Source organism: Charadrius vociferus, unplaced genomic scaffold, assembly GCF_000708025.1.
Source record: "Charadrius vociferus isolate BGI_N301 unplaced genomic scaffold, ASM70802v2 scaffold398, whole genome shotgun sequence".
In the NCBI taxonomy this organism is placed as follows: Eukaryota; Metazoa; Chordata; class Aves; order Charadriiformes; family Charadriidae; genus Charadrius; species Charadrius vociferus.
Genome location: NW_009649571.1, coordinates 1,674,216 through 1,689,329, shown reverse-complemented (window position 1 = coordinate 1,689,329; position 15,114 = coordinate 1,674,216). Strand labels below are relative to the sequence as shown.

The 15,114-nt window shown below is 46.4% G+C and overlaps 2 protein-coding genes across 2 annotated transcripts in view; one reads left to right on the top strand and one right to left on the bottom strand.

Moving 5' to 3' along the window:
• RPL12 (ribosomal protein L12) overlaps positions 1 to 2,500 on the bottom strand; it is a 5,608-nt gene extending 3,108 nt beyond the window's left edge. Inside the window, exon 1 of the mRNA XM_009890325.1 lies at positions 2,450 to 2,500. Within this exon, the coding sequence (XP_009888627.1) occupies positions 2,450 to 2,500 (51 nt within the window). The remainder of the gene's footprint in view (positions 1 to 2,449) is intronic.
• A 1,425-nt stretch (positions 2,501 to 3,925) lies between these two features.
• Positions 3,926 to 15,114, top strand: part of LRSAM1 (leucine rich repeat and sterile alpha motif containing 1) — a 23,610-nt gene continuing 12,421 nt past the window's right edge. The window contains exons 1-11 of the mRNA XM_009890324.1: positions 3,926 to 4,106; positions 5,743 to 5,799; positions 7,425 to 7,469; positions 7,930 to 8,007; positions 8,872 to 8,940; positions 9,696 to 9,780; positions 10,598 to 10,719; positions 11,931 to 12,021; positions 13,234 to 13,364; positions 14,011 to 14,040; positions 15,078 to 15,112. Coding sequence (XP_009888626.1) covers positions 4,035 to 4,106; positions 5,743 to 5,799; positions 7,425 to 7,469; positions 7,930 to 8,007; positions 8,872 to 8,940; positions 9,696 to 9,780; positions 10,598 to 10,719; positions 11,931 to 12,021; positions 13,234 to 13,364; positions 14,011 to 14,040; positions 15,078 to 15,112 — 815 coding nt within the window. The 5' untranslated portion in view covers positions 3,926 to 4,034. The remainder of the gene's footprint in view (positions 4,107 to 5,742; positions 5,800 to 7,424; positions 7,470 to 7,929; positions 8,008 to 8,871; positions 8,941 to 9,695; positions 9,781 to 10,597; positions 10,720 to 11,930; positions 12,022 to 13,233; positions 13,365 to 14,010; positions 14,041 to 15,077; positions 15,113 to 15,114) is intronic.

Here is a 15,114-nt window from a genome sequence, read left to right as displayed (position 1 = left end):
GGTATGTTTGTTGCGGGGGGAGACGCTGCCCTTGGTGATTGTTGCTGCTTTCCTCAGGTGTCGGGGCCGGTGCCGGCAGCGCTCAGGCCGTCAGGCACAGAACGGCGCCATTCTGGCTGATAAAAGAGTAAAGAGGAGGAGAACCGAGAGAGATAGCCTTTGGAAGCAGTGTGCAACCTGCGAGGGGGACACTGCAGGGGATGCCTTAAGAGAAGAAGAAGAAGAAGAGAATAGTGATAATAAGGGAAAGAAAGGACTGAGAAGCAGAGCTGGAGCTGGTGAAGAAGAGAAAGGATTTGTTTCAGGCATTGCCAGTGGAGGTCCTTGCCCGGATTGAGCAGAGTCTGGTTATTACAGGAGTGATACAACTGTCACGGCAGCTCTCCAGCACACAGAGCAAATGTGCTGTGGGAGAGTAAGTTACAAAGCTACAGCTGGCCTTCTGTCTCCTTCCTGAATCTTGTTCCAGTGCGCGTTGGGCTGCAGGGCTTGCTACCGCTGCTAGTCACTTGATGACTTCCTCAGTGAGTGGGACCTGCTGCCTGAGAGGTGTCTGGTGACGGCACCGTCCTTCAGGATTAGATGGCATCTCTGCTGGAGCCCCGCTCAGATCCAGGCACTGGCTCACAGCTGCATTGCTGTGCTCCTGAGCATGTTTTCCCAGGGAAAATAAAATCTTTCTTCCTTCCAGCCCCCCATCTTGTCTGTTACAGCACCATGCCATATTTATGATATCCAGAATGTTTTAAAAATTGGGGTTTGCTTTGGGTCTAGCCATGTTGCTGTTTTGCTTTGGTTATACGTGTTTGTAAAATTAAGAGGTGGTTTTTATTTTACTTTCAGCATCCAAACAGCTGCAGACAGTAAAACACACAGTGACCATTCCCCTGCCCTTTCTCGCCCTGTGTGTGCGTTGCTGCTGCTTAGGCAGGCAGAGCGGGTGCCTGCAAAGCTGAATTCATGCACGCTCACTTACTGCAGGGTGGGTGCTGTCCCAGGCACTTACACGTAGTTCTTTCAATAACTTAGTAAGTAAAAATTACATCATTTAAAATATGGTCACACGCCAAAGGCCATTCTTGTTATTGACTGGTGAGTGCTAGTCTTGCGTAAAATTGATGATGGTCAGCAGAGCACACAAAGCCAATGTCACAGAGAGAGGCACAGCTTTGCTGTTGCAGATTTGATGTGTCTTTCACTAAGGCAAGTTTCAACATTTAAAGGCTGTTCAATCCAATTCTCTGGTATTTTGACCCCTGATATGATTCTTTCCCTCTTCAACTGTCTGTCTTTCAGCCTTCATGTCTTTATGTATTTTCTTGGGTGAAATTTTAATGACTTTCCATTATCTACATGACTAATAAAAGATATCTAGCTGTAATAGAGAAAGGTAAGACATGACAAGAAGACTTAAGTCCTCAGCAAAGAGTTGAATATGTTCAGCAGAGTTACTGATACCTTGCTGCAAGCACCCTTGTCCTTCTGGTTTCTCATCTTTAAATTTCCTTCTTTTGCTTCTCGCTGTGGTGCCTGACCCTTGTTTATGGCTGTTGATCGTTTTCCTGCATTTCCAAACATTTCCTGACAATGAACTTCCCTTCTTGCTTAATCTGAATTTTTGCTCTCTCCTCCCCTCCTGGGGGGGTGGTGAGTCTGAGGGGCATTTCAGCAGTGTGAACTTGTTAAAAAGACAGCAAAGTGGGATGGCGGGGAAAGAGCCGTGAAAGTGTTAGGGTTTGAGTCTAACACACAGAATGGGTTTGTTTGTAGCCCCCTTCTGCTGTGTCTCATAGCTTGTTCCAGCAGAGCGGGATGAGAGCAGTACAGTGAAACAGGACATCCTCACCTCCTTGTTTCTGGAGTGAAATGAAGGGTAGTTGCTTGCATGCATTTAGACTGAAGTTGTATTTTGCTTTTACACTAAAGATTTATCTACATAAAGCTCTGTCTAGTTTTTGGCAGAGATCTCTATGTGTGAGGAACATCTCTGGTTGTATCCTGTGGGTACATGCTTTTCAGTATAGTCTGAGACCAATGTGTAGACGTGGAGCTGGCAGAGAACCGGCTTTTTTATGGACAACACGTGAGCTTCACTGAGCACTAAATTAACTGCATTGTATAGTTGTGCCATTGACTGGTGAACATACTGGTGAAGTATCGAGTCTTTTGTATTGTTTTTAAAATTGTTTATTAAAACAGTGTTTAAAAAAGTCATTGCAAAGTCAGCTTCTGGTGCAAGCTTCATAGCGTGTATCTCAATTTGGACTTTTGGCAGCTGTAGCTCCTGCCTGGGCCCACCCTCGTTGCCGCGCAGTGCTGATCGTGGCTTCTTGGGTTCCTTGTGTACCCCAAGGCTTTTTGCCCAGCCAGTTCAAGTCTTCTCCCCGTCTTATCACCAAACCAGATTCAGTCCTGCCTGCATCAGCTCCCTTTGTGAGCCTGTGCTCACCAGCAGCCCCAGCTCGGACTCTTTCTTCCAGTTTTTGCCCGCTGCTCTCATGCAGCATCAGATAAGCCCTTTTTCCTCCTTGATTTTATTGCTCAGCTGGTCCCCATTTCTCTTTTCTCAGCATCCCAACTATTACCCATCTAATCACCAGCTGGTGGCCCCATTTCTTGTCCAGCCTTGGCTTTCTGCTCTTCCCACAAAATCTACCCACGCACTCCCTTTTTCTCCCCTGCTGATTCAGAGTCCTCTTCCAGAGTTGACTCAAGTTCTGATTTCACGAGGCATCATCTTACTGTGATCCTCTCTTTCCTCTTTCTGGTTCAACTGCTCTTGCCCTTACACTTGAATCAACTGGTGCCTTTGCATACAGTCCAGTTGAATTAGCAGAAAAACATTCTTCTGCTCTCAGTCCTGTGGTGACGTGGAACAACTGCTTTGGGGAATGTCTGGCTGCCCTGTAAGCCCAGGATGGAGTATGGCAATCTGATCTGGGGACACACAGCTTGGGAGAGGCTCCTATGTGTCAGGGAGGGCAGATAGCTCACCCCAGCACGTGGCTGGGGCAGCGGCGATTGGCTCTGGTTTGTAGTCAGAGTTTATCTGAAGGTAGGTTCTTTTAGCTTTGCAGACAGTTATTGGACTATTGGAAATTGATTTCACTTTATTTTATTAAAAATCTGACTTTAAGCTGTTAGGTGTTTAAGCAGAATCTTTTCATCTCACTGTGTGGATAAAATGGGGAAAGTATTCCTGTGTGACTCTGCTTCTGCCTAGAAAGCAAACGAATCAAGGGTTTTCTTAGCTTGAGACAACCCCTAAAGCTGAGAAGCAAAGTTTGACTTGGGTATCCCAATTCTGGTGCCTGTCTGGGGTCCCTGTGACGTCCCGGGAAGCAGCTGGGATGGGCTGCGTGACGTGCCAGGGAGGCTCTGCTGTACTCAGTAGTCATCAAGTCCCTTGCAAACAGTTATCTGTATTTTGAACTGCTTTGGGGTCGTTTATTCTCACCTGCCCTGGAAGGGGAAGGCAGCTAGGTTGCTCTCAGGATTAGGAGTTTTTCACGTTTCTAGCCTAACTTTATTCTAGAATGTCTTACAGTTGCTAATTATTGTGTCAGAATTTACTTTGAGTATAAATAGTTTGATTGTTGTCCCTGGTGCTTAGTGTCTTTCTTGATGCAGTTACAGCTTTTTTAGTTCCTATCCTAGAGGGGACCCTGCATTTTCCTGATCACTCAAGAGCCTTTCTCTGTACATCTTCCAGCTTGACTTAATTTATCTTGCACAGGGATGACCAAGACAACCACTGTGTCTCAGAGACACAGCAGTGCGTTTGCAGCTTGTGTTAACACATGCACCGTGGAGGTGTGCTGGAATCTGCCTGTTTAATCAAGCCAGTGAAGGGCTTAAACAAAGACAATTGTGGAGACAGTGAGTTTTTTGTCTTTTTTCTTTTTTCCCCCCCACTTATTAGAGCACAGTTCTGTAGTCCCAGCTCCCCAGCAAATGCATACTCCAGGAGCCTTCTGCCTGTATTTATGCTGATCATTTGTACCACCGAGACGGAGCTATAGTCAAAACTAAAGATGCCACTCTTCTTCCGTAAGAAGAAACCCAGTGATGATGCTCGGAAGCGCCTTGAATACCAGATGTGCCTGGTAAGCAATGCCGAGGTCTTTTCTGTTCTCTGTGTTTAGTCCTGGGTGCCAGGTGAATTGGAACATACCAGTGATCATGTTACTGATCTCACCAAGACAGCAGGTCATCTTCCTAATGTACATCAGAGAATTACTGCTTTCGCCGTCGCCCTCTGCCCTCCCATCCACAGGTCCCCTTTGTGCCACTTCCATCCCTCTGCTGCTGTGGTTCCACGTAACGTCTTCCACCGCCCCACCAGCCTGCATATGGGACCTCATCCCTCCTGTCTCCTCCATGCCCCTTCACTCTTACGGATCTCCCAGTTTGCTTTTCCTACCAAGGAACATGTGACATCCCCTTTCCCATTATAATTGGCTTTCCTTGGGCTCCTCTTTTGCTCTTATTGTTATTTCATTTCTACCTGTCACTCAAAAGATTAACTTGTTAGAAGCTGCTGTTTGTTTTCCTGGACTAGGATTTGGCCAGGATCCTCTGGGGTAGATCCTCAGCTGGTTGCTGTCACGCCAGCAAGGTCAGCAGAACTACCTGCCTTGCAGCAGCCAGAGATTTAAAGCTGGCTTTCTGAAAGCAATCTTCTTTTGAAGTATTTCACCTATTCTGCTGTATGAGCTGTGGATAAGTGCTGGTATAGGGGATCTGCTGTGCTCTACCCCAGAGGCACCTGCATTTTAAAAGTGGCAAAATTATATTTGTTGGATGTCTGTAAGGTATTTTGGAAGTTAAGGCTTTGTTATGTACCAATAACTTAACCAGTTTTATTGAATTTATTCAGTTGAAGGGTTTCTGTTCAGCTCCTGTGGGGCTGGGGAAGGATAGCTTTATCTGCCCATTCTAGGATTAGTTCTGTCTTGCATGTGCTTAGTTTAGGGTCAGGATATCCATTTCTGAAGACTTAACAGAGGCACTAACACAAGCAGGTTTTATTCCTTATGCAGTGTCTTTTATTTAAGAAAATAATTCCAGAGATGCAGTGCTGCTCACGGTGAGGTTTGACCAGTTCCATTGCTGTTAGCAGCTGCATTGGATGTGGTTGATTTGAACATGGAAACCCACTTTTGTGCAGTTCCATTGCTGTTAGCAGCTGCATTTCCATTTGAACATGGAAACCCACTTTTGTACAGAAGCAGTGAGTCCTTGCTCCTTCTCACACAGCAGAGCTGGCCTGCAGGTCCCGTGGATGCAGAAAGGCAATAGTAGGTTGTTTTGGTTTCTGTATACAGTTCAGAAGGCTGTTCTGCTGGGTGAGACATGGCAATGATACAGCAGGCTTTCTACCATCAAGGGTGGCGCCGCTGTTGTTCCTAGGAGGTGCCTCTCTTGAGAACTTGTCATTTCCTTTCCATATCTTTTCAGTTAAAATTGCAGAATTAGGATGTGCTTTGGTTCTTCGTGCAGAAATTAATTTATTGCACCGAAAGGGTTTTTCTGCAGTTTGGTTTCCTGGTTGCTTTTGCTTGCTGCAGTTGTAGCAGCACACCTTTTACTTCTAGCGTTGTCATTGAATTACATAGCTGTGGCAGAGAACTGTAATTGCATTTTCTAGGGGGTGGCAGTTGAGTAGTTTAGTCAATATGCAGCAAGAGGCCGTGTATGTCTGCATGGTCTAATCTCTGGATGCTTATCTTCTCTCTCCAGGCAAAAGAAGCTGGTGCTGATGACATTCTTGACATATCCAAATGTGAACTCTCAGAGGTATGTTCTCCACACCTTCCAGTATCAGCTCACAGGTCTGAGTTCTCTGTCTGCTTCTTGTTGCCAACTGTCAGATTTAGTATCATGTCTATGAGCCTTGAGACGAAAGGGCCTTGTTACTGGTCCACTTCTTCCTATACCTGCTGAGCTCTGGCTTTCAGGTGAAGGCTTCTTCCCCTTTTTTTATTGTGGGAGATTGCCTGTTCTACCTGATGCTTCAACAACGTTTCTGTCCTGGGAATCCTTTTTCGTTTGACAAGGTGGGAAGGGCAGAGTACCCTCCACCAGTACCTTGGTAGGACACTAGTTTGGGACCTCATAGTCTAATTGTGTGAGTCAGAAGGGAATTTGTTTGCCAAAGGCTGACTGTTTCTAATCTTAGAGCTACAAAGTCTGCCACCTGCGCTTATTTTTCTGTATAAGTGAAAATCCCTGGTTCCAGGCTGCGGGTTAAGGATGGAAATCTCACTTCCAGCTTGGCTTCTTCTATGGCAGCCATCTAAACTAGAAACAAGCTGTCTGCTGGAGTGCAAGCGGTTAGTGACAGATTGCCAGGCTCTCAGAGGAGACACAGCTTTTCATTCTGGCAGCCAGGCAATCCTGTTAAGCAGAAGCCCATTTCTATTTCGCTTTCAGTTTTTATTCATTGTCCTGTGTTTCTAAAACACGTTGGTACCTGTGTGACCTTTTGTCACAGGATGCCTTTGTCAAACAAGCTAATAGATATTGCACTGCTCTTTGGGGAGAGATTTGGGACCATCCTGGAGAGCACAGCTGTCTGCTGTGCAGTATGAAATGGCTTTGCTGAGACTTTGGGATGTTTTGTTCCAATATCAGAAGCCAACGGCATCTTGTGTGTAGGTTTGTGAGCTGTGTGGGACAGTCTGGGTAAAGGGGTGGCAGACAGGATGCACTGAGCCAGCTCCATTCGTAGCCGCAGCTGGTCTTGGATCCCCAGCAGCTCCTTTTGGATTGGTACCATAAAACTCTGTCTTGCAACAGAGCTAAACAACTTTAGCCTTTGTTGTTTCAATAAATAAAGTGAGCCATCAGTTTGGTCTTAAAATTAACTCTGGACAAGAGTTCGGCTGGTGCTGTTCCATGCTGCAGAGCAGGTCACGGTGCTGAGCCGTGGCTGGCATGGGCTGAATTTTCTGGCATATCCCTTTTCCGACTGCCCCTCTCCCGCAGAGCCTAGCACATATAAGGACATTCAGTCCTGCCTGTTGCTCACCTTTCTCATTTAGCCACCGCAGTGTGTTTGCCGAGGTTGCAAAACCATAGAATACATTTGTGTGATGACTAACTGAAAATATGCCTGAACTCTTGAGTCATCTGCATGATGAATATTAAATCACGCAAGACTTGAACTTCTGCCTAAACCTCAGTCTGTTCTGCGCTGTGCACGACACTGCCTGTTGTGGAGAGCCATTGCGAGCTGTTTAGATGGAAGCTGAGCGGGAAGTACTGGCATCCTGGGCCAAAACCAGGGGCCAGTAATTTTAAGTATCACTTGTGTTTTCATTAAAGTTAGTTATTCACACTTTACAGGTGGATACTGTAGAAGCGCTTACAAAGATAGTATCTTGAGAAGTCTGACATGACTGTTTTTTAATTGTTTCTAGGTTCCTTATGGGGCCTTTGCAACTTGTAAGGTCTTGCAAAAAAAGGTAATGTTGCAACCAGAAATTATTAGATAATACTATTATTATGCTTGAGTGTTATTGTTGTGTTTGAGATGGCTGTATGTGGCTGTTTATATGTTGCTTCAGCAGAAGTTTGCTTGTAATGAATTTGGCCACTTGCACGATACCACGTAGAGAGCAATTTGGGTAGGACTACTCCTGTGTGTGTGCTTTAGAGCTAACTTCTGTCATGAAAGATGAGACTTTTTTTTCTATCTTAGCCTATCTAATGATACCTCTCATATAAGAAAGTAGGCTCTTGTTAAGATCTCATGTAAATGTTTGACCTTCCATGAAAATCCGTTTACTATTTTAATATTTTATATGATTCTGAATAAGATGTTGAGCTCTCATACAGTCGTCGCAATTAAATCTCAACAACCATGCTTGTTCTAGACAGCAGTGTCTCTTGTGTTCATGTTTCCATGGGATTTTTCCTCCTCAGGTGCTGATTATTCATACAAATAATCTGACATCTTTAGTTCCAAAGTCCTGCAGCCTCCTGAGTCTCATAACCGTAAAGGTAATTATGATTCTTAACAGTTAATCTGAAGCCTATTTTCCTTGCATTCTAGCTTCATTAAAGCACACTAGCCCAAATAAATCCCTTCTGTCTGCCTGACTTCACCAAGAGTTGGTGAAACCTGCCTTTCCTAGGTTTACCTGCCAGGTAGACAGCAGTTTCTTTAAAATCGTAATCAGTCCCAGGACTCATTTATCCTCTTCACAATCCCACACTTTCCCCCTCAACAGCCTCTCACGGTGGTGGTCAGTCAGGGCTGCGTGTGTTGTGGGGCAGATTGTCTCTCTCCTGTGCTGGTGGGTCATTTGCATGGGAACGAAGCTGGTGATGGGTGACGGTGCGTGATGGGCTGTATTGCCATACCTGTCATATAAGCACTGAGGACTTTCAGCTCCACCACCCTTGTGCTGTGGTTCCACAAGAGGCAGAGTCATTCCAGCATCTCACTTCTCCCCATGGAGGGAGGTCTCCAGGCATAGTCCTGTCCTCTCCCTGTGCCAGTGGTGGTTTTGGGGCAGTGTAGCTTCCATGGAGCAGTTCAGTTCACTGATCTTGCAGAAAATGTCTTTTTCTGCGAGGCTGGCTCCATGGAGATGATTTATCCAGTTGCCTCATCCAGTTTTGTGGAACACCTTCCTTGGTGTTGCTGCTCTCCCTAGTCTTTTGTTTGTCAATGTATAGAGGCTTGAGTTTTCAAAAGACCTCCAAGAATTAAGTGGCTCTGTCTCCTTGAAAACTTAAGCTGCTTTTCAAAGCCCCATGGGAAGGGAGGTAATTTTCATTGCTAGGTAATTAACGACCTTTCATTCTTGCTCCATGACTTCTTTTACCAACCTTGTTTGGTGAAATCATCTGCTCTTCCAGGTTCTAGACCTGCATGACAACCAGCTGGCATCGCTTCCGGCTGATATTGGTCAGCTGACCTCTCTTCAGGTAACAGATTTACAGCTGCATCCCATGTGTCTGTAAAGAGGACGTTACAGGACAGCATGAATATGGGGTTACTGCTATTTGTTTTCAATTAATCACAACTTAAATTATGGTCCTCAGAACGTCAGGTCTATCTCATTGACTTGACTGTCACTGTTGAATTGGCTTGTTGGACAGGGTGAGCAGGAGAAGAGCAGGAGAAGAGCAGGCACGCTGAGTGATAGAGACCCAGCTTGGTGCAAGGGCTGTCACTCCGAACGGCTCACGCTGCCAAGCAAGTGCTGGGAGCAAGCAGAGCTGGAGCTTCAACTCCCATTGATTTCCCAAAGCGCTCAGGTTTTAGCATTCTCCCTGGTGCGATCATGTTGAGAACTCAGTGCAGTGGGTCATAGTGCACACTGAGGGTCCTCTCTGCTCGCAGTGCAGCTTTTGGCTCAGTCACCGCTCCCCTGTGGGAGCCGGGGAGGGGGAGCGCTGCCCTGGAGGGGAGGACACTGCCTCCCAGTTCCTGCGTCTGGGTTCAGCACCTACTGCTGCGGTTGGCGGTGAGTAGGGTTTCTCGCTGCATGTGGTAGCTAGACGTACCCTCTAGCCAGGGCTTCTGGAAAATATTTTTTTTTAAACCCCAGAAGTATTGTCTAAAACTAATTTCAAGTTGCCCTTCTGGGCCTGAAAGTAGTACCAACAACAAAGATGTGTAGAAGAATCTGAGACTTGTATAAAGAGTGTCTTGAATATCTTTTCTGTTAATACCTTAGGTCCTAAACCTTGAAAGGAATCTTTTAAAATGTCTTCCACAATCTATAGGAGACCTTGCCCAGCTCCAGATGCTCAATGTGAAAGGTATGACACACTTTTCTTGTCAGTGCTCTGGGCAAAGCGCCATTTATTATTTGGGTTGTGTTGAGCTGCATTAGTAATTATTCTTTTCAACCAAGGCAAGCACCAAGTGATTTACACTATGAATGCCAAGGAAGAACACAAGAAAGATTTGAATTCATATAGTTGGCAAGGCAGGAGAAATCATCTAAGCTAAAAATGATTCCTAAAAATTCCCTGAGTTATTATCTGGGAGAAAAAGGACACTTTGCTGCAGGGAGTTGTTGCTGAAATGGGGAAGGAAATAGAAGGTGAGGAACTTGAAGTACAACTTAGTTCATTGCCATATCTGTCTGCAGCACCTGGCCTCTGAGCCCTAGTGTGCAGTCCCACACTCAGTCCCCTTTCTCCCATCTCTGGTACTTACGCCAAGGGGAAGAATCATAGAATCGTTATGGTTGGAGGAGACCTTTAACATCATCAAGTCCAACCGTTAACCTAGCACTGCCAAGAAGACTCCATGTTACAAACATTCTCCTGATAAAGAGCACAGCTCAAACCTGCAGCAGTGACCTCAGCTAAGAATGTCCTTTTGGAATAAAGAACCACTGCTGGGCCTGCGCACTTGGGCTGTGTGCAGGTAGATCTTGATGCCCTTTTGCCTTGGTGGGCAATGGCAGCCTTTGGAGTTCTCGTGTGACCCATGGCAGCCTCGTCCCTGTAGTAGACTATGGAAAGTGTTTCATACGAATGATTATGGTTTGGTGTTCCAGCAGATGAACTTGCTGGATCCTGCTTTGGAAAAGTTATGTGGCACTGAATAGCTTTTCTCTCTCTCCAGGGAACAAGCTGAAGGAGCTGCCTGCTACTGTGAGTGGCTTGCGGAGTTTGCGCACTCTGGATATCAGTGAAAACATGCTGCAAGAACTGCCACGGGTGCTGGCTCACATTCGCACGCTGGAGGTACGCGCCCAGCCAACTGTGTCTGTCTCTCCCCTTCACAGGCTGCAGGCTGCTTCCCTTCCTGCTTGCTCAATACGATAATAAATTTAGCATAGAAAGTGAATTTTTAGGGCTTGGAGAGGACCCGCTGTGGAGGATTGTTAACAAGGCTATATGCAGTTCATGGTGTCTAAAATAGCTTTTGCGTACCCTTCCTGCGTTAGTCTTTTCTGACCACTTTTTGCCATGGCTTAATCATGACAAAACTAATTCACAGGGAGTGAACCCCCAGGTGTTACGTGCCAGGGCTGTCTCTGAGAGCACAAGCTGTGCCTGTGGGCTCGGTTTGACTCAGGCACTTTCCACCAAGGCTGATTCTAAATGAGCAGATGGGATATTTCCGATGAGGTTTTTGCCTCCGTTGCTGTGGCAGATCTCTGACTCATTGTCAGCCTCCGTGGGTTTCTGGCTCCCTGGAGTGCACATTCGAAATGGGACAAGCATCAAGACTTTTATGGATGTGTTACCTTCCGGCTGCCAAACTTGTCAGTAGTAAATGGTGCAAATGTCAGGCAACAGGGCTGACTCACACACCAGCATGGAGGATGCAAATAATTGCTCTCCGGTCTTGCTGTCTCGAACACACTACATTAGGCTTCACTTCTCTTGTGGGCAGTCTCTGAGATGAGGGATCTGTGCAGTTTGCTCTCCTGTCCTTGATAAAGTGGTTCCTTTCTAGGCTTTCCTGCTAAGCCCTTCTCTACAGGAGGCAAAATTAGGTCCTTTTGGTGGCTGCAGTAGGACAAAACAGCAAGTGGTCCTTCCATTCATTCTTATGGTACCCCTCTTCTCTCTGTGCCCTTTGTATCACCGTCCCTTCCATGCATCACACTTAAGGGCTCCAGCATACCGATATTTAGTAGAAAATTTCTGTAACTGAATAGTGCCATGCCCTATTCTGCTTAAACACAAAGGAGATGTGTCTGCACAAGTGGGATGTTCTGCTGAAGGACCAGGACAGAAGTTCCCAAATAGGGGATGGCGGAGTCACCTCTGAAAGGTGTCCAACACCCAGCAGAAATTCAATACTACCTTGTATTTATGTCAGGATTTAGGGTAACATGAAGTTAACACTCCATAAGTGAAATTTTGGGGAGCTGCAAGGATAACTGCAGTTGGACTTTGTCTGGGCCATCAGAATAATGTGGAGTTCTGTGTGTTCTCTTTTGGAGACGCTTACCCTGGATGCCTCTTCCATGACCTACCCATCAGCTGATATTTGCAGTGCAGGTACAGAGTCCATTCAGCAGTTCCTCTGCAAAGGTAAGCAAGAAGAGTCTGTGGGTGGTAGTGAGAACTTGGGGGGCTGTGCTGTGCTGTGTCTAGGTGCTGTGGCATGTTTGAAGGTTGCGTTTATGAAGGACAATTGCATTTTTGGGTACAAGTTACTCCTGGGGAGATTCCAATTGGACACAAGAGGAAATTTTTTTGGAATGAGAACAATCAGTTATTGGAATAATCTCGCCAGGGAAGTGGTGGATTCTCCAACATCAGACACCTCGAAGATTCGGCTGGACGGGGTGCTGGGCCATCTTGTCTAGACTGTTCTTTTGCCAAGAAAGGTTGGGCCAGATGATCCTTGAGGTCCCTTCCAACCTGGTATTCTGTGATTCTATGATTGTTTCTATGACAAACATCAGATTGGCTCTGCTTGGGGTGGTTTCTGACAGTCTGCATGCATGGCAGGCTGATCAGTGAGTTTTATGTCTTTGCTGGCAGACAGCAAAACAGGAGTCCTTCTTTGAGACTTGCTTCTTACTGTCCCACTGAAATGTATAATGGTTTTGCTAAAACATCAGAATAGCTGGGTCAGAGACTGCCTGAGTGACTGTAAGAAGCCATTGCATCTCTTTGTGGTTTTGTTTTCTCATTTGTATTTTCTCAAGTGGGAGGCATTGTCCAGCTAGAGCTGCCTTGGGACAAGGAGGTAGACTCAGTAGTCACTCGAGGTCCCTTCTATCCTCATTTTCTATGAGAAGGGACTTGGGGGCTGCAGACTGATGGTTTGTTAAGAGAAAGATGGAACCACATGGAAGAAGCAGAAGGCAAAGATAATGTACTCTGTAAACACTGAGTTTAATATAGACAGGCAGGTTTGGTAGACGTTCTATGCAGGGGAGATGCCTTGCCAGACATTGTGCTAATCCCTGAAATAAAAGGAGAGTCAGAGCTTAGTTTAATGTGGGCAGTAACATTTGCAGCCCTGCAGAAGTCAACATGCCTGTACCCGTCTGAAGGAAGCGTTTCTCTCTGAGCAGGTTAGCTTTGATCATCTTCCTGGTGGGAACGGGGTGGCACTATCTCTTCTTGTTGCTAAACCTGCCTGAGCAGAAGGAGCTCTTTTGGGCACTCGTCTATGCATGGGGAGAGGGAGCACAGTTGGGAGCAGTCTCACACGCCAGTCAGTCCTCGACTGTGCTGCTGAGGAGGTCTTTAAGCACCAAATGTTCTTGTTTTGTGTCTGATACCTTCCAGAGTGTGGAATTGAGTACTACCGTCCCTCGCAGTATCTGCTCCCCACGCTGGAGAGTGATGGAGGAGGAACATCAGTGGATGGGGTGGACAGGGCAGTGCATAAGTACTTGGAGGAGGAGAGCGAGTGGCAGGTGAGGTTCCACTGTGTGTGAAGTTGTGTGAGAGGATTTTGGATTTGTCTCTCCACTCCATCAATGGATCTCATAGTACTTAGCACATCATCCCTCATCACCTTGTCGCCCGTGAGATGTGTCTGTTGGGACCAAGAGAGCATCAGTGCCCAGAGCCAGCCATAGCACTGTGGGCGTGGGTGTTTCATCACCTTCCTGAGAGTTGAATATGGTGTTACCACTGCTGACTCCTGTAAGACACATCACAAAGAACTGTCTCCATCGTTTAAAGCAATGGTGCAGTCAAGGGACAGGGATGACAAGGTGACACGGTGTGTACTGCATGGTAGCACATGTGTTTTTCAGCAGGGCAGCAAACTGCAGAACCTTGTGATTCCCAGCCAAGTGTCCAGCCCTACCCGGGAAAGGTGAGGCTGGGCACCTAGTAAGGATAAGCTGTGCTAATTCCTGTGCTGTTTAGAAAGTACAGAGTAAATTTCTTTGACCCTGGAGAAGCATGAATGATGGGACTTTGTGGCTATGTTAATCTTCTTGTGCCTTTGGTTAATTTCTTTACTCAGTCAGGGGAAGATATGATGTAGGCTAATAATATCTAAAAAATATTGCTCCTGGGAGTAAATGTCTGCTGATATTGCTTATTTTTCAGAACAAATTCTTGGATTATGAGAAGAGGAAGGTAAGGATGAACCCCTGCAAATGCTTCGTCTGCAGAATAGCTCCACTTTTTTTTCTTGTTTTCCCTTTATCCAATTTCTCAGCCAAACCTGAATGTTTTGAGAACTGATTTCTCGCAGAACCCCCTGCCCCGAGCTGCTCACTCCTCAGTGCGACTGAGAGCGTGGGGGAATCTGTGGCTGACTTGGCTGACACACACAGCTGATGAGCTGCAGTCTCTCTCGTGAGCGAGCAGTTCCAGTTTAAATTGGTCAATGTTTCCACAGTTGGATCTGGGGGCTTTCACACCAGGTGGCTTTTTTGTTGCCTCTCTGTGCTGAAAGCTCAGTTTGTTTTTTGCATGAGGTGGGCAGACGTGTGTGAGCTGTCCGTGCACGGACTGCTCAGTAGAGCCCTGCCCTGAACTCCGGCCCCTCCCAGACTCCTACCTCGGCCCTTTGGCTCATAGTGCTACTGTTCTCTCTCCTAGCGTTCCTTGTTTCTGTCCTCACCTGGCTGCATTTTTAGTTTGCTTTTCTTTTTATTTCACTGGTCTCCATCTCCTCCCCCGTGCAAGGCTCACTTTGAAATAATCAGAAGGTCCTGTCATGCAGTTCACCTCTCCCTTTGGCTAGAGCTGCTCGTAGTGAGCTGCTGCCTTCGCTCTGTTGTCTTCGGACAAGGGAGACCCCTTGCCATCTGGAATCGAACACAACCTTAATTTTGGGCTTCCCTCTGGGTGTGTGTACTAGCTGCTTCGGTTGTATGGGTTGATGCCCAGGGACTTCGGCGTCATGACTGCGAAATGAGTTGTGGGGAGTTTGGAGACTGTTATAAAGAGAGCAGCAGCTTCTGCTTCACAATTTTTGGGTTCCTAAGGAGAAAATGTTTCCATCCCCTAGTCAAGCCTCCTGTTAGCTGTTTGGCTTGCTTTCTTGTAGTCGAGGGGATTACTGTGCCTTGTTTTAAGTTTTTGACAGAATTTGTTCTTGCTTGGGAAGGAGCGGAGCCAGCAGTCTACTGATTTCTGGCATTCATCTTTCTTCTTATTTCTCTCAGGAAAAAAAAATGCAGGAGAAGCTGGAATTTGAGCGGC